The sequence below is a fragment of the Bombus vancouverensis genome, chromosome 7, assembly GCF_051014615.1.
Source record: "Bombus vancouverensis nearcticus chromosome 7, iyBomVanc1_principal, whole genome shotgun sequence".
NCBI classification, from domain to species: domain Eukaryota; kingdom Metazoa; phylum Arthropoda; class Insecta; order Hymenoptera; family Apidae; genus Bombus; species Bombus vancouverensis.
In genome coordinates this window covers 10,345,066-10,369,325 of record NC_134917.1, presented here as the reverse complement: position 1 = coordinate 10,369,325, position 24,260 = coordinate 10,345,066, and the positions used below count along the sequence as shown (strand labels likewise).

At 40.5% G+C, this 24,260-nt stretch overlaps 2 protein-coding genes across 2 annotated transcripts in view; one reads left to right on the top strand and one right to left on the bottom strand.

The window, feature by feature from the left end:
* Window positions 1-24,260, bottom strand: part of LOC117159026 (A-type potassium channel modulatory protein KCNIP1) — a 434,143-nt gene that overhangs the window by 247,977 nt on the left and 161,906 nt on the right. The gene's annotated exons all lie outside the window — the stretch shown is intronic.
* On the top strand, window positions 2,307-24,161 carry LOC117159051 (uncharacterized). Its single transcript, XM_033338551.2, has 5 exons — window positions 2,307-3,477; window positions 9,614-9,852; window positions 18,216-18,356; window positions 19,080-19,217; window positions 20,314-24,161. Exons 1-5 carry the CDS (start codon window positions 3,129-3,131, stop codon window positions 20,524-20,526), a joined length of 1,080 nt encoding a protein of 359 aa, XP_033194442.1. The 5' UTR covers window positions 2,307-3,128; the 3' UTR covers window positions 20,527-24,161.

Sequence of the window (24,260 nt, the reverse complement as noted above, 5' to 3'; positions counted from 1 at the left end):
CGATAATGTTGCTATTATAATACCTATAAATGTGTGAAACATCTATTGCATTCTGGCTTCGATATTGCGACGAGATGAGTGATGATCGATTACGAATTCCTTTGAGAAGGCTGAATCAAGAAAAACCTGTATTATCACGAACGTTCATACATAGAACACGTTAATAATAGATAAGCAGACGTATAACTATGCAAATGAGTCATTCAGTTATGATAAGTTGGTTTTAATGCGTCTAGCATCGCGAGAGGGTAAGATACTCCGCTAAAAGAATCGACGTAAAGCGCTCATTGTCATTGCCATGTTCATCGAACATTTTGCTCGATACGTTCGTTATCATCAGAATCTCAACGGCAATTAATCCATGTTGTAGCGCGGGCATCGAGATGCTGTAATTATTACTATTATCGTCATCTTCTCTATTATTAGCGTTGTTCCACGGTGTTATGTCTACGGAAACATGCTTACCGTGCATAACCGCGTACACACTTACACGCGAGTACGCTTACTCTGACGTAGTTAAAAGTCACGAGCCACGGTTCTCGCTTATTAATTGCATGTTCGAGAGGCCGAACGTTCGTCTTTGCGTAATGGATGCTACATGCAAAAGTCTCGACGCGGTGGCGACATGCCTTGGATTATCAACGACCACGGTAATTAACAGAATCACGCGTACAACACCGCTAATGACGCACACGTTCGCCTGTGGGATGCCCCCTGCCACGGAAAACTTGCTCTCAGAAACGGATTTATTTATAAAAACATTAATGCACCGCTGATTCTTATGGAGGAAACGAACCAACTAACGACGTGTCTTCTGTTCCGAGTACGGAAAAAGCGCTCGCGTGCCAACGACGGAACGTTCTTGCAGCTGTGAGGACCTAGCCTTCTCTAGACGACATACCACCGATGTCTGTCCTAAGGATCAACCAGGCGTAGGATGTAAAACCGCGTAACTACCTCTGCCTTTTAGACGTTTGCACGCTCGGCGAAATTTACAATCGTTCGTTAACATGCTGACAAACGGAGGAGAAGGAAGATTCGATCTATCTACTTTCTTTCGCGAAATGCAAAAGTTACGTAATAACGAAGGAGTAGGTTCAAACTAACGAAGAAATCAATCTGACAAAACATTAAAATGAAAAAATCTCGTTGCAAAGATTTCATATCTACGTCTAAGAGACTATAAAGAGCAGTATATAAAAAGTGTTAAACAAATATGGGAAATTAACGATAATCTTACGGATTTCGGATCGGTAGAAGACCCATTTGATTGTTGGAAAGGAGGAAAATAAAAATGCAGCATCCGTTTGAAGGACGATGTCCAATGATCTGTGGCAGATGGTATCACGGTGCACCTGTGAGTGGCGCGGTTAGAGGAGCCGCGGAACGTGCCGGTGTAGCATCGAGCTTCCAGCAAGCTGATCGTGAGGCGAAGACGAGATCGGTTCGTTTAGATGCCCGGCTTCTACGATGTGAAAAGTGGGGGTAAACCGATGGAAGGTGTTTAGTGGGGATAGTTGGTCGCTCGCGGGGAGTTATGAATGAGTCGTGGAGTCCTGACCCACGAGTGCCACGTGGTGGGAGAGGCGGTAGTGGTGAGCGTGAAGTAAAGGGGAGGGATGCGATCGGAGGCAGGAGGCGGTAGAGCGCGGAGGAGGCGGAGGAGCAAAAGGAAAAGAAGGCCGGGGGAAGAAAGAAGAATAGAAAAGAAGCAAGAAGTAATGAGAGAGGAGTGCGAGAGAGACGAGGGAGGGAGGGAGAGGAGAAGGAGAGAGAAAGAAACGAGAAAGCGAGTGATCAAGGAAGGGCAAGGATGATAGTGGGGGTACTTAGGATTGACCGAAAGCGGGGTGTGGGCCACGTGCTTCGGTGCCTTTATACAATCGTATATAGGCACCGGTCGACCGAGTGGCCACTACCATACACTGATAGTCATACACTCAGGCCGCACGAGATAAAAGAGGAAAAGAACGACGTCGCGTCGGTCGAGGAAGAAGAAGGAAAAGAGGAAAGAGAACGAAAGAGAATACAATAGATAGAGAAGGAACGGACAAGAGAAACGACCTACCGACAAGCAAGGCAGACAGACAGAAGTCCACCTTCCACTTCCATTCCCTTACGCAGGTTCACTCCTACTATAACGACGAACGAACAGCCTGCCTCTGCTCGCTCGCCTGCCTATAGCTGGCTTCTCCTTCTCTGTTTCTATACCTACCTACCTACCTACCTTCTCTGCGCCGTGGTTAACTCGGACAGAGGCGAGAGGTGATACACTCGATACAGTCAGCCAGACGAGGGCAACGAAGACCTCAGTCACCTCCTGACATTCGGTATGGTACGACCTTACCCCACTGGCGTGCAACTAAGAAGGTATCGCCAAAAAGAGGGTTAAGAACATCCAAGAAGATCTCCGAGACTCGAGATCAAACGAAGACAGCCGGTGAAAGGGATAATCACCCACGAACAAGAGGCAACTGGGAAAAACCGAGAATAGGGACGCTAAACGAAAGAAAAGAAAGCATCTCCGCTGTTACCACCGCTACCGCACGGACCACCCTTAACGGTGTACCGAGCCGCTGATTCTTTTTTCCTTTCCACGCGAACCTCCCCGCCACATTCTTAAGCACCTACCGCTCCCCTCCTCCTACCATCTTCTGAGACAGCTCTCGTAACCCCCTTCCCCCCTCGTATAAGAATCAGTGCATCGCGTGTGTCGGGACCAGTGCCAAACGGCTTGTGATTCTGTGCGGACAGTTTTTCAAGTGTGATCACACGTTCCACCCGATAACCCGAACCATCGGCAACTCCTATGATTTAGTCAAGAGCGTGGGCTAAATCAAGGTCCTGTCTTCTAACAACTCGTTATTTGCTTTCTCAACGATACCGCATCGTAGAAAACAGACGCTATCTATTATAATAACAGTGCATTCTCCATGCGACTCGTATCTGTCAACTACGTAAATACACGCTCGATGACAGGGTACCACTGACCCGCGCCTTCACGCAGCCAGTACGGTATACATCGGTGCTGCGACACGCGAGGATAGATACGTCTCGCTTGCTCCTTGGCTGCCACGCGCCACCGCGAGTGCCTGCGTGCGACGAGAGTGATCAAGTGCTATGCGAATATGACAGTTGAGGAGGATACGACGATCGCTTACGATCGACAAATGACAATGGAGGCCATTCTAGTTCGTGACCAAAGGACCACATCGCACAGAGTTCTTGACCATCGTACCTCGTCGAACGGTCTAAACAACACTACTGCGTCCAACAACATGACAATGTCCACTAAATGGTACAAACCTATTTTGGATAAGAATCCATGTTACGCAGCGGATGTCGCTCCGAGAATAAAAAGAAACGATGAAAAGAAGAGACACTTATCGTGTGATTCGTGCCCTGTACCTGCTTTTTACGACGATCGAGGGATACGATCGAGATACAACGCATCCGTCACTGCGACCACGTGGCTGAGTAAGTCCAACTACTTACTACTGAACACGATGATGTTTCGATACCAACGATTGCCAAGAAAATGTGCGCGGTAACTGTTCTTTCTCTATGTTTTTCTTTCTTCTCTGCATAATTGGCAACTCGATGTGTTATATTGATCTAAAAATTTATCGAAACTAACGTATCTGTCTCGTCGAAATGCAACTTCGAGCACTAATGTTTTTTACAAGCACGATTCTTTTCTATTTTATTCACGCGCAATGTTTAAGGCGATCTGTTTAGACAGATAGCAACTTTGGTCCTGAATAATTTTTGTACAACGATTTGACATTGACGAAAATCCCGACGTACGCTTCATTTTATGGCAGGGAAGCAAAGGAAGAATTTTCACCAGATATTCGTAACTAATTCGTCAAGAAATGTCTCACTGCGATATTTTAAATCATTTCTGACAAAATTTGTGGTCACTGTCAAAAAGCGAATATCAAGCAATTAGTCCAGAAATTCTACTTTATGCTCTAAACTAGACTATTCTTTTTTTTTTTTATCTTGACCGAATGTTTGTTGTCAAAGTAAAGATTGCGTCCTTTTTCCAGCTACAACGTGTACTCTAAATCTGTACACTTTGAGATATTCTCCGTTCATTTCTACAACTAATTTACATATTTCTTACATTAATAACTCTAACAGCTCGTATAGCGGTCGTCGTCCTTAACAGATAAATCAGTTTACTCATCATACGTGTAATTGATACGATATTTTTAACTTTTCTTTCGCTCTTTAATCAGTTATCTCAAGAATAACACTAGAAACTCTATCCTTTGATATTTATTGAAATAAATCGGTTAATTGCTTTATGAAGTGAATCAGCTAATAACTGACTACTAGCGGACTTATGAGCCTAGTATCGACTGAATTTACATATATTTTTTTATCTGTCATCTATTGAATTGCACCTCGTAGACACTAGTCAACGTACAACAAATAACAGTTGGCAAAAAAACATATATTGTTATATAGGTGTCATTTATTAACGCTCTATGTCTCTGTCCGTTCAATGTGCAATGTACATCAACACACCTGACGCTGACTCACGTTAAATCAATACTTTCTTACGTAATGATCGTTCAGCATCTTTCCCGGGGTCTGAAATCTTCTTCGTTCATTCGACGCTTTTACTTTTATCCATTCAACGCTAACAGGACGCGTTCACCATGATAAAACGAACACAAACGTACCTTGTTCTTACTATTTCCGATATTCTCCAAGTTGACTGTAATACGGAGTAAAGACTGTTGCAGGAGATTCTGTTCGTACAAGAATCACCTGTTGCAATGTGCTTCGACTCGACATTAACGACAGTTAATGTGATATCGATACGCGTCACAGAATTCGACTTTTGAGATGTATCATAAAAGTGGGAGATAATACACGCGTTCTGAAACTTTAACGTAGCAGTTACCACGTAAACGTGATCATATAATGTTTTCTTCTTTTCTTGATCCTTTGTCCCTACTGACATTCTCTCTCGCGGTTTGACGTCACTATTGAACAAGTCGATGAACGCATTAGTCATTCTCCTTGTAACGGTCCTTCTTATCGATTCTTCTTTGCTCGTTGTTTCCTTCGAAATTCATCCGATTGCATATATTGATTGTATTCTTTTCCATTTACAACTGTTCTGTAACGATGTATTACGTAGAATGGAGCGCGATATAACTAAGCATGATGACAAATTTGATGCGAAATCGGTGAGAAATGTGACATCGATTCGAAGAGCGACGTACGCGCTCGACACACCCACCTGTTGAACACTCGCGAGTCTACGGAGAGTCCTGACTGATGCCGCGCGCCGGTTCGTAAAATTTTCATGCGTCATGTTGCTGCCGTGTTTCGTGCAACAGTTCCCTAAAGCTATCCGAGATTGAATAATGCGCCATTCTGTACGCAATTCCACTCGTTAACCGGTATATTTTTTGAGCACAGATATTATTACACGAGAAATGACAAATTTAATGACTAAATGGTAAAATCCTTGTCGATAGTATATACATTACGGTAGAACCTCGATTATCGAAAGGCTGATTAATCTAAATCGTTAGTTAATAGAAAACTTGAGAATTACAAGGAAAACGGGAAAATTAGAACACAAACTGAAAGAAATTTTTACACTTCCCTTTAGAAGCTTTTATTTCTGTTCATACCAATAATCGAATCGTTTATAAATCAGCCTGATTAATTCCATAAATCGAGAAGTAGAGGAAAGTTTTGCAAAGATTATTTTTCCTTCATTTTGAAATTTATTTAATCGTGTATTTGCATAATGAAACTATGAAATTTATTCTCAAACTCTCGTAAGAAGTTACGTTCGATTATCCGAACAACGTCTATTACGTATATCAGTTTGGAGAAGCAAGATTTTACCGTATTTGATAATATTCCTGAAACGAATACCTATCATACCAAGACTAAAGACAGAACGATTTCTTACCACGTAAAGAGTTCATTTGAAAAAACGTAGAGACATTTTCAATGTACGAGTTACTTCATCTTCGTCGACTAGAAGGTTACGTTCGACTAAAATAAGAGTTGAAGGTATTCAGCGTGTATGGAACAAGATTCTATCGATCAGGACCAAGTGATCAACCCTGATTTCGAAATTTTTTCGGTGTCAAAGTACGTTGAAGTGAGAAATGGCGAACAAGGAACAAGAATAGTCGGAAAAGGGCGTGTAATAAATCGGCGAACGTATAGGTACACTTGGCGCGCATCGCGACCTACCGCAACGCGCTTCGGTCCGGGCACGAACACGATCAGGTTGATAAGGGGGTGGCGGGACGGGCGTAATGGGGTATAATTGTCGCGAGCAATGCGAGGACAGTGCGTCATTACCGCATTTTTCACCATCTTCTTGCCGACCAACAGCAGAGATGCGCTTGCACCGGTGTCCACCGGCTTTGCGCGCCTTACTTTTTTCCACGCAACCGCGGGTTCTCAGGAATTTCGTTGGAACGCCGTCGCCGAGCGTCGTCGTTGAGGTAGGTCCTAGCTGTACCGTCTACATCGTCCAGGCCACACGGGGCGAAAGTACAAAAGATGCGAACGTCGACCGTTAGATGACCGTCTGCCGAATATCCGCGGTAAATCGCGCGATTCGATGAAGAACACTAGACCGGTTCATTTGTCACTCGTCTAGAAGCTCGTTTGAAAGCTTCATTTAACTCATTAAGAAGCAAGTAGTGAAATAATATGTAAAAGTTACGTAAATGCAACGTTATCGAAAAAACGTAAATGAAGTAAATTCGTGTCTCGTTAAATTACAAAAGCTGTATTAGGATTATAAACTCAAGTCTGTCATGCTAATCGAGCTTACAAAACGAATTTCTATAATTTGAAATAAAGATTTTGTCATATTGTTATAAGATACTTTGATATTTTCAAAGTTTCATTAAATTGTAGGATCTAGATGAAGGAAGAAATAGCAACAAAAAAGATATGGATCAAATCATTGAAATTCTTTCTTATTTAACGTATTTAAATTAACGAATTTAATAACGTAAATTGATTTTAAAAAATTACAAAGGAAATTATTCCTTATGAAACGTTAACTTGCACTAATTTTTGGTTGCCTACATAAGAAACAAATAATATTTATCTCCGAGATAGCCGAGATATGTACATTGTACATACTGAGTTTGTGAACGAAGCATATCGGATGATGCATTCCAGCTGGCAAGGTTGCACGTTACGAGCCACAGGTGGCTCTTTGAGTTTCTTACGGCTTAAGAATGCGATCTTGCTCGAAACAGCACATATCATCGTAATTCCCTTTCCGGACAAATTTGGCCGGCACGGAGGACATATCGTATGGCAATTAACTTTCAGCGGTGTAAAAACGCGGCGCAATTAAAGAAACTGGAGAAAGTACACGATGCGTATACGAACGACAAGTAAGGAAATATAATCGTAGACGCTGAGATCATTTACCTCTACGATGGGAACTTCTGTACGGTAAAAATACTTGCCGCATTATTCAACAGACTCTTTTTCCAAAGTATGTACACATTTCTTTCGGCATGTTTTAACTGAAAATTGTAGACTCGACGATATCGTTTCCACGCTGCTGCAAAGATCCTAATTGCGCCGTTTAACCGTCTTAATCGCTGTTCTGCTGACTTGACTGTTTCGAGGCTGTTTTACCGCTGAAATTCACCGAAACGCGTAAAAACATTCGCGCGTGGCGTTTTCCGCCGTATTGCATTCGTATAACGGCGTAATTCAAAATACGTCGCAATTCAAAATGCATCATAACGCAGAAAGAAATTGTCTGAAAAACATGCGCGTGTGTTTATCATCGAGTTCGGTGTAACTGCACGTATAAACAAATTCACGTGATTTCCATCGAAACTTGCTACAGTCTGCGAATACGTGATTTGTGACCTATGTATCTATCTTCCAGAGAATTCCAATCCAATCTGTCCGATTAGAGTTAACACGTGTGTCTTCTAATTTCTTGTTACACGTATCTGTCCATCGAATTATCGAGAATGAGTCCGTCGTTGTTCACGTGAATCGAGGCTTTTAACATCCGAAAGGAGATTCGAGGATTATGTTAGGTATGTAGTAGGAAGAAAGGATATCACCGTTAGACACGGTGCACACGACGACACGGATTTCATGGTTACTTCAGGGCGCAAACTTCCCCGCGGCAAATTACTCTCTCACTAAGACGCGAAACGCACTTAAGAGCCGCTTATTAATATGCGTTAAGTGTCCGAGGTGTCTCCCTGCCCTCCTCCTCGTTCCCTCCTTTTCGCTGTATCCTTCTTTCTCTTTCTTCGTCCGCTTATTTTTCTCCTTGCGACTCGAGAACGCGTCCGTCATGCGCGTTGCATCACGCGTAGCTGCACATTAAAATTAAATTCGTTAGCGCCCGTACGATCGCACAACATACCTACATTTTCTAGTCCTTGATACGACCGTTACACACCGGCCGATAGTTTTTCCAATTCATTCGCGGCTAGTCTTTAGCGTATTCGCGAATATCGCCGCGAATGAAAAGTAATCGCATCGGTGATGCATCGAAATCGTGCTAATTGGCAGGTAACGAGCGAGCGACAAATTGAAACTGCAAATGATAGAACATCGAGCGAAACGGTTGAACTTGACAAACGACAAAAATCCTCTGCGTTGATATTCTCGGCGATCTATCATAATATTTGATCGGTGTATTTTAATGTATCACGGTTGACCGGACTTTGATACTTCGTTGGCAAATAACGCTGTTTAGACAGATCGACGGCGTTTATACGCGGATATCGGAACGATTCTAGCGTTACAAATCAAATATAAAGGTATTCGCTTGAAGCGTGCATACTCGTCAGCGTCGGGAAAGAAAGACGACGATATTTAAACGAAGGAAGAGAACTCGTACGCGGTAGACTGCGGTGGTTATACATCCTCCGAATGCGTACGCGACTGCTGATGGTTTGTCGTCGTAGCGGTGCACGTGATCCCAGGCCCCTCATCAAGGGTCGTAACTCGTGAAATAATGCGACGACGAATTCGCGTGGATGTAATTCGACGAGCGGTGATCCCGAAACTGCCGGATGATCATAAGACGGCCTCGATCGAAATCTACCATTTAGGCGCTTACTATCGACGAAGACAGCATCGAAGGGTGGGGGGAAGGTAGAAGAAACAAGCCGGAAGCTCCAGGATGATTTCTCTCGAGGGCATCCTCCCCAAGAGTCTCACGTCAAATCGTTGATTACTACCAACCAGTGAGCTGGTTCTTATCTTCTTAATACATGGACAATTCCGTTAATAACGTACCGCGGCAGTTATCCATGAATTGGAAATAAGACCTATAAAACCGAAATAAGCCACCGATACCAACGAAATTAACCCAACTGCTTTTTCGACGTTTTCATTCTATTCGATTCTGATGTACTTCGTGTCGAAGACGTATAAAAGTCTCAACATTTAACTTGCTACTAGGTAATCCTTTAAACCAATTCTAAGACCACAGTTGGATAATTACTTTCTTTACCGATCAAAATATATCGCTGAAAAGCGGCCGATAAAATAGTTATTTCATAGAAATCTTGTATCGCGTTGATCATGTAATCATTTCGTTGTTCAATTTCACTTTCAGGGTTAGGTAGTCTTTTGCTGACCCTGCTCGTGGTCTCGGTGCACAGCGCTCCGACGATGACCCTCGAGGGTAGACGACATAACTCTCCCCCGAAATGGGTGAATCCTTGTGGCCTCGCTGCCGAAGATTTTACCGGTGATTTGGACGTGGTGCAGCTTACAGACTCGCAGCTTCTGCAACAAGTTGTCCTTCAAGCGAAAACAGCACTGATGCACGCGGAACTTTTTCGTGATGATTACGTGAGTACAGATTGCACGTTCATCTTCCTCTTTTCTCTTTCGTTTAGCGCGCGCGCGCGTGTGTATACTCGTCGTCGTTCCCCTTGGAGAAACATTTTCGAAATGCCTCGAATATTTTTCGGGATATCTTCGGTGCGATCCAACTCGCGCGCGGTATCGCCGATCAGAGACGAAGATTAAGTTCATCAATGGTTCAATAATTACTGACGTGACTTCTGGTGAGGATCGGACGGGGAAAGGGGACATCGAGCGGAAGGCAGTTATGGCAGTACTTCCGGTCGTACGGACGTTGATCGTAGAGTCGCACAGACCTTCGAAAGAGATCTCGGACTTACGAATCGTCTTTTGTAGCCGCTCGAGAATATGCTTTCGAATTTGATATTACGCCGCTTTGTTTTCCTTCGTAAATGCTTTATACTAGTGAATTTTAGCATTATAAAATGTCTATCATCTGAGGAAAAGCAAATACATTAAACCATATAATACATATACGGAGAAAATGAAAGTGGAGCGTGCCATAGTTGTAAATGAAAACGAAATCTTAGAAATAACTCGAGGATAATTTATTCTCTAATATTCTATAAATTGTTTTATCGTTAACGATCTATTTTAACTCTTTGGAGAATATTATTCTCGAATTTGCTCAAGAATTATATTCTTCTAGCATGATTCTTTGCTATCTTAGTTATCATCTATATTTGTTGATTACGTTTTCCTTATTCTTAATTCATCGACTTGAAAGTAGAAAAAATATAATTACTAAATATATAAACGATGCTTGTTTGGCAAAGTGGAAATGCAAACTCTCTCTTATTTTAATCTTGCAACTATCAGATAAACGATTTCGATGAAATATGTAATTCTTTTCGCTGTTCACTTGCTTATATTCTCGCCAAATTTTAATCACCAAGTCGTTATTTTAAAAAATAGCCTGCTCTTGTTACGTAATTAGACGGTGACAGTCGTCGATTCCGCCGTGTATTCGAACATTGAAACATTGGTTTTCTTGCGGGATGGATTGGAAAGTGGTCAGGATAAAATTACCCCGTTTCTCTTATTGCCAGTATTACGCGTAATTTTTATTACTCGTAATTGCACATTGGAAATACAGAGTTATAATCGCCGGAAATAAAATTGTTCGAACGGGAGAAAAACTGTTCGATTTCAGTCGCATATCCGATATAACGATCATTGTCGCTGTTTGTCACTGTATTGTGTACCGGCAGGTAGCTCTCGGCCACGTTTTTTTGCGTATATCATCAAACATGTAAGCGATCTTTGGGGGAAAAAAATAGATTCGTGCGACCGCGCACGGAGATCCTTCGTTTCGAAAGAATCTTCCCAGCCCGATCGTGCCTTATTATCTCTAACCAAGGACAATAAATCACGGACCGGGTTCGGCCTCTCGTTGCTCAAGGTTTCTCTTCTGAAACGATCCGAAAGAAGAGACGTGGAAACCGCAGGATCGAAGGTACGGTTACACACGCGAAACTTTACTCTCGTTTTTTAGGATAGATTAAGCTCGTCCCCCTAGTTATACATCGTGCACACGTGTCGACACGATTCCGGGTCTCTATAACTGCGCGTCCTTACGCGCCCGCCAAATTCTTAGACTCACCTGACTCATCCTTGACCATTCTACATGCGCTTCCTGTTTCTTCATATCATACACTGAGCGACTGTGGCGTGAATTAAAATATCGATTACATCGCGTACTCAAACTATTACTTCTAATAGATACTTAGCGAGATTGTTAGTGCGTCGAACGAAATGATAATCACTGGTAAGTCACTGGCAGCAAAACTATAAATCTATAATGTAATGCGAGTTTTATAATACAGCTGGAGGGACATTCAACGTGCGATTGGTGCCGAATGTCCATTACTAAACGACGAAAGGTTCGATTCCTATGCTTATGCCGCTAATATTTGCCTACGCGAGGCGAGTGTACGACAGCGAGAATTAGCATTCATCGCGTGCGACCATAAAGGGTATTTGTGTGTCTCTTCGTACGTATAGGGCTCGTTCCGCCCTGTGGCTCCACCAAAGTCACCGTTACATCATCGTTCCGCGATACTCGATACCGATGTTTTCTAAGTCAGCGCATAATCCGATATCGTTTGGTTCGCTAACGATCTTTCTCTTTCTCCTTCTTCTCCTCCTCCCCCTCCTTCGTTCTCTGTCTTATTCTGGCCCTTCTTGGGAAAACGAACGGCTTTGAACAGCAGGTTGCGCCATTTAGGTAGAAACGTGTTCTACCAAGACAGAATTATCGTCGTTCTCCTCGACATTTATCCAACTTTCTCAGATCCAACCGAAGCTTCGGCAGGAGGCCTCTAAGGACGCTCGTGCTGATACCGATTCTAGGCGACGTACTGTCTGGTGGTCCAGTGACGTCACCGTCCACCTCGTTATCGTTTAAACGTCGACAGACACTCGGTAGAGCGTAGGGAAAAGGTAGATTAGCAAGGGATACCGAGAAGCAAGGAAGTTCGTGAGACTGATCGCTCTCGCATGCACGTGGCGTGTTTTGCGATACAGTTTCGATCCGCGAATCCTTTGTGCGCGAACCTTGCTACGTATTTGTATCAGATATTTTAATCGATACAAGTGACTTTCGTTAAAATTTATCACGCTTAAAAATATTAGAAATAGTCGCGTATTAGGTTTAGGTGAACCGCTGGCTATTTTAAGTAGTATAGGAGATTTCTTGCTATTCGATTGCACGCTTCCAACTGTTTGTATTTTTAATTATTTCATCACAAGTCGTTTTAATTATTATCATATTATTTTATCATAAGTAATTTTATCATAATTATTTCGCTTTTTATCGCGTCGAATATCTATTAATGGGGACAATTAACAAGCGAAAAACCATGCTTTCGGGTAAACATAGATTTGTGTGACACGTCCTTGTAAGACGTTCGTGAGCAAGTATGGGTGATTACATATCCGATATTCTGTTCTTCGTAGATAGGAAGTCCGACGTCTACGAGTCGCGTATATGCGCGTCGGTACGTGAAGGAATCGGATAAAATATCGGAAGCGGAGGATTCCAATAAATCAGAATCGGAAGCTGCCCCTCCCCGCCAAGGATGGGGCATCTATACACCACACCGGCACTCTGCCTGCATACTAAAGCGCAGACCGGATATACAACCCGCCAGTGCATTTACTCACCTCGATACATTCAGTACGCACTACGACACGTATTTTCTGCTACTCGGTTGGCTGGATGTCGATCCGTACGGTTTCATTTAATGCTGACATATTTTTCAAATATGTAGGTAGAGAATCGTTTTACCTACAAAATATTACTGCGAGTATCGTACTTTGAGTGTTTTTTTATTATCTTTGCACGTTCATATGTCCCATAAATGCATAAAGATCTGTAGCATAATAATTATCAATTCGAACGTAACCAATACGAACTCCGCCACGTTCTTTCAGTCGTTTTCGACATAATTATACTTTTACCTAAGGTTAAAAATATCTTCGGTTTGAACAAAATATGAAACAAGTCTTATTGGTATGCGCGACTTCGAATTAAACGTTTTCTTGAAGCATTAAAGATACTTCTCGTTTGCTAAAACGAGAGCAAGATTGGAATATCAAAATTCGCGAGGATCGTAGACAGAATGAAAAAACTAGACTCAGAACTTCCAAGAGAATTTATTCGATTCACCAGTTCGTCTTACGAGTTCTTTTCCCAGAAAATTCCTAAAAATTCGTAGATCTAGAAATATTCTGAAACGAAAGTAGAATTAATCGAGCGGGAAAGTTTGAAATTGAAAAGATTTCCATTCGCGTGAAGCATTCCCTTTGTGTCTCGTGGAGTCGCGAGCACGGAGCGAGCCATTCGATCGGTTCGAGGCCGTCGCACCGAAATTTTATAACTTCTAATAAGCGGTGGAGCGGTGAAGCCGCGCTAGAAGAAAGACTGAGAGGCTAATTGATTTTGACGGGTCCTCGGGAGTACCACAGAGACCATACCTACTCTCGCCAGCCTACTTCCTGTCAGTTTTCAGCCCGGTTTTACGATTATTCGTGCCTCGGTGTGGCCGAGGAGACTTTTACGAGGCACAAAAGACCCGCGTCTCAGATTTGCTCGCCGCCAGTGGTTGTTAGCGACAATTCCTTTCATTCTTCGTTGTTTCTTCTCCCTTTCCTATTCGTTCGCTCGCTAAAACCATTTCGTGACCGCCTTCCAACAAGCAACAATACGAGAAACCCACGCATTTCACCTGACCTGCGGATATTCGCGATCCGTTCGGTTTCGAAATCAATAAAACACCACCTTTTTTTTATAACTTCTCTAGTTCCTGTGGCTCGCAGCTGTGTATACTGTTGACTATAAGTATTTCGACACAGTTGAATTATCGCAAATTTATAAAATATCGAACGAAACTCTTTAGTCCAATTTTGGGCTCTGATCTTATCTCAAATAATCATATACAGTTAGTAGATATTAATAATAAAAATAATAGTTAACATCAATTAGTATAGAGAAGGGATCAATAATTGAAAATGGCAGTTCACTGTTTAGACCTTAAAGCGATTGAAATACGTATGACTAGCAACAATCAGAAAAGTTTCTGCAAATTTCATGAAGCGTCAACTGTTCGTTGCAGATAATCATAGGATTAGAGCGATACAGGTATATGTTTCGGCTTTTGGTTTAAATTTGCCAGAGCGTTTAATTCTCAATTAAGTAGAGACACTTTGTTCGATCACAATCATGAAAATATAATAAAAATGAGAGACTCGTGGTTAACTAACGAGCATCGGCAGAAATAAGCCATAAAACGTGCCGATGGAATTCCAGTAGATCATTTGAACACTTCAATTCGGAATGAAGCGGAAAGGCTGTAAGATCAATTCAGAAATGAACTTGTAAGAATACGTTTTAACGCGTATTTATTATACCGTTCGTTATACGCGGGAACTGTTCGCGTAAAATAATCATAAAATTATTTAATTACCCATTTCGATGCCTGTTCATGAAGCCCCTCCGCGTATTGAAGGGTTCCCTGGACAGTCAATGTTATACACGCTTGGTGATAATAATAGTTCGTGACGCAATCAATGACCGCTCGGTTTTAATCATCGTGTTTAATGTTCCCAATACAAAGTCTCTATTTTGAAAGGTATCTGTGTCCTCTCGAAGGGTTTCGTAATGATTTGGGCGTGGAAAGGGATCGATTACCGATCGAAGAGAACGACTAGCTTTAAATACGACAGGCTCACACTGTTGTGCGAGGATTCCACTCATCGAGTAGTTCGTTTCATCTTTCGATTTTCTGCCGTTTTCTATTCCTGTTTTTGCCTTTCCGCCATACACTTCAAATTTACATTTTAGGTACAGTGGCTCGCGAACATCTTCTATGAATGTATCAGGTATATGTGTTATATATGAAACATTTTGAAACTTCATTAGTGTGTTACAGCGTTAATAAAATTTCAAAATATTCTACATGACACGCTTAATGTTAACATTTCTGTGGTCATTGATCAAATACTGTCATGAACCACTGTACGTTTCAAGATATTTGCAGGGTCACAATCGTAGTGGTGTAAGTCAGTGCTCTGCTACCTTTCATCAGGTAGTGTTCTGCGTCCGTTATTCTAAAAATTCATTAAGTTTCTCGAGAAAGTATCTTGGCGAAGAACGAAATTACAATTTAATTGTTTTTAAATTTAATTTTAACAGTCGAAGTATTTACACGAGGAAATTTAAATTCCCAAAATGTTGATTTATACTACTAGGATTTTCAGCCCGACATTTCTTTCAATCCATATATTTTTCAAATTCTGCAAGTTGCGAATATAGAATTCGACTTACATTTCGATTTACCTCTTACTTCTTATTGGCTGATTAACCTCCGATTTACTAACTGATGGTTCGTTTTATTAATAAACAATTTATCGAAATTATTCCTGGCAACCGCATAGTTCTCAGGTTGCCGCATAGTTCTCTAGTTGTTTGCTTGTCAAAGTATTATCGCAGTCTGCAGCTCGTGAGAGTAGTATCGCATGATGATTATTTCCATTCCTGGGCCAGATAAGAGCCTGGATAACTACGTTATCTTTGTGCGGGCCAGCTGGTCCGAGATGCGAGGTCGAAGACACATTCGATGATACAATAAGTGCTTATTTCAGCTTGAGACAGATCGATTTTTTTAAATCTATTTAAAATAGTAGTTTCAACGTGAAAGCATTTATAATGTAATCACTAAGTGATTCAATCGACGGGTTTGATTATTTACCATGATACAATGGTATGCCAAAGTCGAAACTCTCAATGAAACCATTACGAGATTATCGTATTTACAATTTACGTTTCACTATGTTTCAAGATTATAGAAATAAAATACGAAGGCAACGAATGAAAATTCCTGTCATTTACAGAAGAGAAATATTAACATTCAATATCAGCATATAATTAATGAAATATCTCTACATAGATTAGAAGCATTTTTCAAATCTTCCACCGCGTCAAATCTGCTACCAGCGTCTCGTCTTACAAAATTCGAGTGAATCGATACAAACATTGATATCCAGTTGCCTATGTGAACGTCAATGTTGTTACATCGATCAAAATATCGGATTACTTTTCTATCGCAGTTTCGACTTCCTTTGGCTAAAGTCAACTTCCTTGCACAATCGCGGCTGGGTCATCGAACGAGTCCTACGATCCTTGGCCATTGAATTAGGATCACAGCTGCACATATTTCACCTTTTTGGTTACAATAGCAATTACTAATAATTAGACACTATATCAGAGTATATTCATCTGCTCTGAATTTTCTCAACAATCTAATATAATATGTATATATATAATACCCGAGTGATTAACAAACGTTATTATTAGCCATTCGTTCACGTATCCAAATTTTACTCAAGAACTGAACAACTAAAAAATGTTAAAAATTCCGGGCGATTTTAATTCCGAGTAATTGACCGGTAACCGTACTGTACCATGAAACGAGAATTTTCGCGCGAAACGAAGCGTTTGGACGCGTGCCGATGCGACCTTGTGATCGCGTTAGATCCTTTTATATTGGGTACGCGGCGCTTAAAGTTTCGCGGAACGTAGGCTGTAATGGAGCATCCCGAAGTCGTGACACGATACGCGCGAGGGCTTCTCCCTTCCTTTCAGCTCGTTACTCGACTCTGTAAGTACATACTCGTTCGCATGGTTCGTGATTCATAACGTTCAGACCGATGGAACCTGTACTTGGGTAACGCAATTAGCGGGACTAGCCTGGCGCCTGAGCTTCCAAGTAATTTCTTGGTAACGATCTAGCTTTTACACAAGCTGAGCCACCTTGGTATTCCCAAAAAGTGAACGACGTAGCTCGAGGCGGGCGCGTGCACCGTTCGCATGGGGACTCGCGATACGCTTACTCATCCGTCAGCATGGCTTGTCCACGTTCCCATCGTACCAGGAACGAGGGATATCGAGAGAGGTTGTGCTCGTGAACGAGGCGCTGCTCCCTGTTTAATCGGTGACTAAACTCGCTAACCTGTTATTGAACCATACTGCTCCCATAATGAAGGTGCAGTGCGAAAATTTTGCATATATATGAACCAGTTTGGATACGACGCGATCGCGTTAACTTTCACAATAAAGACATTTGGTGTTTCATGGCCGATTATTGGTACCTTTGACGCACGAATATAGGGTATTTGCACGTCGCATAACAGTTAACACGAAGAAAAATGTACGTTCTTCGTTAGGAACTTTGTTGCTCTGTGTACGATCTTTTATCGTCGATGCTGCATTCTCCGCTCTTTTTGTGTGTTTTCCTTTTTCCTAATCGATAAATTATCAACTTTGAATATAAACGAGTAATAACGTCTACGCAAGTTAAGTTTGATGTCATTCGTCACGTGTTGTTTCATAAGGAAAACAGATAATGTTCAGCTAATATGCGTAATTTTTTTTTGAAAGGTACAAAAAGGCATCAAAACAACGCAGCTGAGGTAGTTACGATCTAGTAAATCTAGTACGACGACTTTGTAAGTAGAATGAATACTGTCGGACACGATTTATTATGGAAGAGTAGATTTGAACATTTTTTAAGCTTTTTTTCTTTTTTACTTTTTATACGTTTTCTACCGGGGAAAGACGACGGGTGAAATTTAATTATTAGTTATTACATGGGTTGTGGTTGAAGATTCTGAAGAGAATTTGATTTATTTTTATATAACGAATCATCTGCTCTCAGATTGTACGATATTTTCAACTACATTTCGATGTATAATGTCTTTTTGTAATTTGAAAATTATTTTAAAATATGTCACTTTTCTAGACAAACGTCATTTTAATCACACGTACAATTTTTTTCGTGATTTTACAGGCTAGACGAACGTTCAACATCGACTTCGCCGATCTACACTTATCGTTTAAAAACAGTCATTACGATTGGCTTCCCGGGCAACAGCAAATTCCCAAGCAACTAGGAGAACAGCTGGAGCAAGAATTTCTAGACAGATTAGAAGTATGTATAGATAGCAGTTTCTTCTTTTTTCCTGCTTGTTTACTTCTTTTTTCTTCACTAACAGAATGCGAATAGCAGAAATAAAGACAGTAATTAACGAAACGTTTAATTTCGAGTGACTTGTTATTTAACATTCAATTAATCAAGTCATCATGCCCTAAAGACCTAGCAGTAGATTTACATTTATCGTCTTTGTGAAATTGGTTCTGCTAATGCATTCTATGCTAATATAATCTCCTAGCTTTATACATTATTTTTCATTTACACGTGTTAAGTAGAAAAAGTATATATTTTAATAATTTTAACAATAAAAAATAAAGTATTGTTAGACATTATGTAATTTTGTCATAGATTGAGTAGCAAAACTGACGTAATTAAGTATAGAATTTAAGGAAATTTTCGTAAAAGCATTGAAAGTAAAAGTTGCACTAAACCACATTTTTCTCTAAATACGAGCTTACACGATTTATTCCAATAAACTGTATTAATTATATACAGTGGAGGAATTAATTTTTTCCAAATAAACTTCAGATAATATAACAAAGTCTCTTGTAGTATCTATATATCTTTATGTAATACTTTTATGTTCACCTTTAATAGCTAGTTACAAAGTTCGTTGAATATTAAGATCAGTCCATTTTTACTGTTCCCTTGAATCAATTCAAATGCAAATTATTTTTCAGAGATACACTTAAATTAAAAAATAATTTCTTGTTTTCACAGCTTGATACGGCCTTGATCGATACGTATGAATATATGCAAAAGTTTGCAGTGGGTCTAGAACAGGTAGTTTGGGATCAAGAAGATCTAAACCTTCAGTTTAGCAAGCAATTTAAGGCCACCGAAACTGCACTGCGAACGGTGAGTATACATTTACGTTGAAACACTTTGTCTTGGAGAACGCTAGTCTAAATTATGATATCTTATTTCCCGTTCCCTTTATTTTTTCCGATAAAAAAAACAAGTTACTGAACAGCTTTCACAATGGTACCATCTCACTGAATGCTATTAGCCTGAATCACGTTACCTTCTATTGTCGCAAACGCGATAAAAAAGATACTTTGCTTTTACGAGTTTGACGCAAAACTTGCGCGACTAAACACTCGAACCTCGTGAAAAAGTTTATAGCTATATCGTCCGTTCGACCAATCTGGATCGCTGTTCTGTCTAGTCAACTTCCACTCGATTTCTCTGATTTCTTATTATCGGTTCTTTTTCCAGCCATTTAACATTGAGAGAACAAAGCATTATATACCTCGAATATTTTTTGATACGTTTGTTACATTGTACAACATAGATTATGAATTATTATGTATTCATACTAATGATCAATATTACACACTACGATTCTTTAAACATTTGTTCAATCCTTTATTAGTCTGATACGAGTTAAATCGCCAAAATGTAAAATATATATTTTTTCCACGCGCATTTTATTTTTCCTGCCAAAATTATCGCACTTCTCGCTGACTGTCTCTGCTACTCTGACAACGCAAGACCATTTGTTAGCCAAGTTTTTTACCAGTAATTAATTTATTACTCACTTATCAGAGATCTAAGCTATATCGCTATAACATTGCTTGCATTCCATGTTTCAATGTTTCTATGCTCGTTCGAATCGAAACATCAATTCCACTGAATTTATACGGAATACGTTCACTAGATTGGTAAACGTCTATCTATTCATTTACAAATCTAAGGAGACGTTCCGTTAATAGTCTGCGGATATTTGTCTCGCTTACGGAAAGTTTAAGTATACAGAAATATATAGAATGTATGCACTATACAAAAATGTATGAAATATTTAAAGTATTCGTAAAGTATTCTCTGATTGTTCTTACAAAAGCATAAATCATTTTGGACATCCGCGCTCCAATTAACATTTGTCTCCTACGCATAGAAAGCACTTCGATGTTCATCAGAACGAACCGTAACATTAGGAAATATACATTTGCAGGTGCTGTGCGAGCTGCAAGTGGCATTGGTGGAGCGGCAGCTATCTCCACGGCCAGACGTGTCACGCGACATCATGAATTCGGATATTCGTGGCTTGGCATCTTCAGAGACGTCCCGCATGTTACGCGACTGGGTAATCTTTCGGGACTACATGAACGGGCTAGAATACGTGGTGCAAGTGTTCGAACACTTACTCCGCGGTCTGCAGTCCTGAGGATGGCAAGGCGGAAGCCGAAGAAGGGCTACCAGGCGACGACTCGCCCATCTCAGGAAACCGGAACAGTTCAACCTGGATGGCCAACTCTCGTCATGAGGTTGGAGAAGAAAGTGGGTAACGGGGGAAAAACCTAGGCGTGCTCTGCCAAGCAGGCCCAGGGGCTACCTACTCTTCTCGGTTCCAGTGAGATGTGTCTCCATGGCGACGATCGGCCTATCCGTCGGCCACAGATCAGCTAGTAATGCTGCATCACAGTGAAACCGACAGATATACCGTATCGTCGGAACGCGAAAGTGTGCGTGTGTATCTGTATCAAGTTGACTAGCATGACTTTGAGACAGAGAATCGACGAAAATCGTTCAAGAATCTCGTCAATAACATACACCGCCCGTCGTTGATGCTCACCGAGATTCCACAGTGAGACAACCAAGGAGATAGTGTGAACAACAAGAAACAGAGAGTCGTACGATGAGCAGCCCATTGGCTTTCGCCGCCGTAGTTCACGAACGTGTGTCAATATTACTCGATTTCGTACGCGCTTACACCTAGTACGCGTCATATATATTACGCGTGAAAATCCATGTCCAAAGTATAATTATTATATAGAAGAGGATCGCTGAAGATGACAGACACCAGTTCCGTGCAACATCTTACCGTTCCTTGAGATTTCCATCATCGAGCAAAGCGTTGTACTCTTAAGTTGATTTATCAGTTCTTTCACGTTTGGTATCGCTGCTCTGACATTGTGCTCTTAAATTACTCGTGTGCATCGATCGATTTTTAGAAAATCACTCATAGAGTTTAGCATTTTATCGGCTTAATGATCCATTCTAATATTTTATACCGTTAAACGTAAATTTCTTTCTTGTCATTTAACAAAACGCTATCTGATTTTACTCGGCAATTTTACTCACATTTTACTCCATGATATCTCACTTTTAATCCGCGTGCATTTAAAATATAGATGTTTATACAATTGCAAACTTATTCTCCTTGAGCACTAATCATCGATGATCATTCTGCCCATTTGGACAATGTATCAATGTGTTTTCTCTTTCGAATAATTCTCTTTTAAAAACGGAGTTGCTTCGTTCGTGTTCGAAAGTTTCAAAGCAGCGGCACCAACAAATATTTCACTGTCATTTTCATTCAGGGATTCATTGAGGGAAAAGAAACGAACAAGACGTGAAAGAAGTTGAGCCGACAGGGAGAGAGGAAAGGATTCAGAGGGAATCCGTCTAAACGAGCTTGTGCGCCGCAACGGCATTATATCATAAGTATACAAGAAAATACAGTATTCGCGCTTTAACTTAGACTATGCGTGTCGTGCGAGAAGGAAGTAAGAGAAATTTCTGCGTATGTGCTATGCCGCGTGATATCACGCGCGAACCCTGAAAAAAGGTACAGCACGGCGTCGATTGAATCATCGACGACGAAAGAAAACAAATCTCTCGACGAGCCATCCGCGCCCACTCTTAATCCTACATGATAATTTATTGACTAACTGTAATATTATTATATTCGTATTTATTCAGATTATTTATTTTATTTTTGTAAAGATTTTACATGTCTGATTAACTGTATTTAAAGTATCTAGTTGAGCTTAAAATTACCTAGAGTATAGGAAAAATACAGAAGGATATATATTATTATTATTAATTATTATTATTAATATTATTAGTAGAATTTTAATAGTATCATTAGGGGAAGAAGGAAACGCATCGACGCGGCCGACGCCATTTTACGTTACGCGCCGCGCTGCTGCTGCAACTCCCTTCGCTCGACGTACTTTTCTACGGTATGAACATTTAAAATTTCATAACGATACATACGATCCGCAACGTCCGTTCCTCCCGCTCTTTTTATCCGTTGTGATGATTTATTTTCAACGATTGATTCTAAATCAATTTTATCCGGCATTGGTTCACTGGCTGGGCTTTTACGACAAAATTTCTTTTCCTTCTTTATTCTTTTTTCCTTATTTCTCTTTTCTTTTTTTTTTTGTTTTATATACATATATACATATATACATATATATAGTGCCTGATACTTCCGTTTTTATCCGAGACTGTTGTAGGCTGAACAAAACGTAATCTTCAATGACTCGAAAGTATTATAATTTTATCAGTAATTCAAGTGCATTTTATCTTCTGTACTAGGATTTTAATCTCTCGTAAAATTCGTTTATTTTTACTACCATCGATTTTTACTGAAACTTTACTATTCCACTTTCACTTTTTATTCCATACACTTTCCTGTCTAGAAGAAAGCGTCGCGTAAGGTATCACTTCGACATTTGCTCGAAGACGTCACAGACTTCACAGACTTTTCGTACTTACAATCCGAAACTTGGATACGGATAAGCGCGTTCCGTTCCGCAAAAGAAAGGACCGCTTACTTTCATATTTAATTTTCATGTCATTGGCGGCCTATAAGCTTACCATAGATAGTTAGTATAAAGCGTGCAGAAAGTTCACGACTGGTCGCACTGTTCGTGTGATTTTGTAAAGTGTACGCGGATGCACGTTATACGAGACGCACTTTCAATCCGATATCATCGTATCTGTGATATGCATCGTCGAACGTCGCTCACATGATTAATTATTATCATCGTCGAATTGTACTAACTGATTTTTCCGAGTTCTGATTTCGTCGAAGGGGAGGGAAAGGAAGAAAGATAAATAGAGGATGTATCAAAAGAAGGCGCTTATGCGTGCTGATATAAAACAATATGAGAGAGGGAGAGAAAGGCCGATGTGTGTGGCAATGTCGATCTCACGAATCGATCTCGAATGCGTATTTCATTTTATCACTGCTATTTTATATATTTTTTATTTAGTAGATCGTCACTTATTCTTTGACGGTATCGATCATCTTTTTTAGCTTCTTTTTCATTTTCCTCTTTTATTTCTCTCTCTCTTTTACATAAGGAAGACTGCCATTTTAGTTAGAATCGTTCCAATCATCGTAGGATACGAATCTATTTAAAAATCGGACGCGTTTGACATTCGAGAAGAAAAGAGGTCGCAGATTTGTAAACGCTAGGAAGGACTTCGGCAATTGCACGTATTGATCAGAAAGCAGCAGCGCAGCCTGTTCGAGCGTCGATTAGCAAAATAATCCTACCGATTGCCGATATGGATTCTATCTTTTTATTTCTCTTTGAATTTGAATTCGATCAACTTTTTATTCGAATTTAATTTCACGTCGAATCACCGCGCGCACGCTATTTCTTTGGCAAATTTTTCCCGTCTTTTGTCATTAGACGCGGTGTATTTATGTAAAGATACATGGAACGTGTCTGTTAAAAAAATGAAGGAAAAAGGAAGCTCATTTTTCCTATGGAATTGAATTGGATGAAATGATCGTTGATTCAAACGATTGGAAGAATATTAGAGTAGGTTCCGGTGATGCGTTTCACGGGCAGATTCTACGTGATCGATACGGGCGATATAAAATTTTGCGTAAAATAATTATTGATCGCTTGGTATATGTTGTACATAAACAGATTTGATGATATAGAAGCTGCAAAGTATAATTATATATGTGAATATGTAATATGTACACGAGCCCCTACCCTAGAACGTCCGCTCTGTTGTATCATATTAAACCAAAGACAGTTCAACATGGTATATCTTGCGTTTCATTTCATTTTGGCGATACTTTCCAATCCTCTTGCGTATTTTCCTTCGTTTGAGAGATAAATTAGAAAGCATGATGAGATGTTTTAT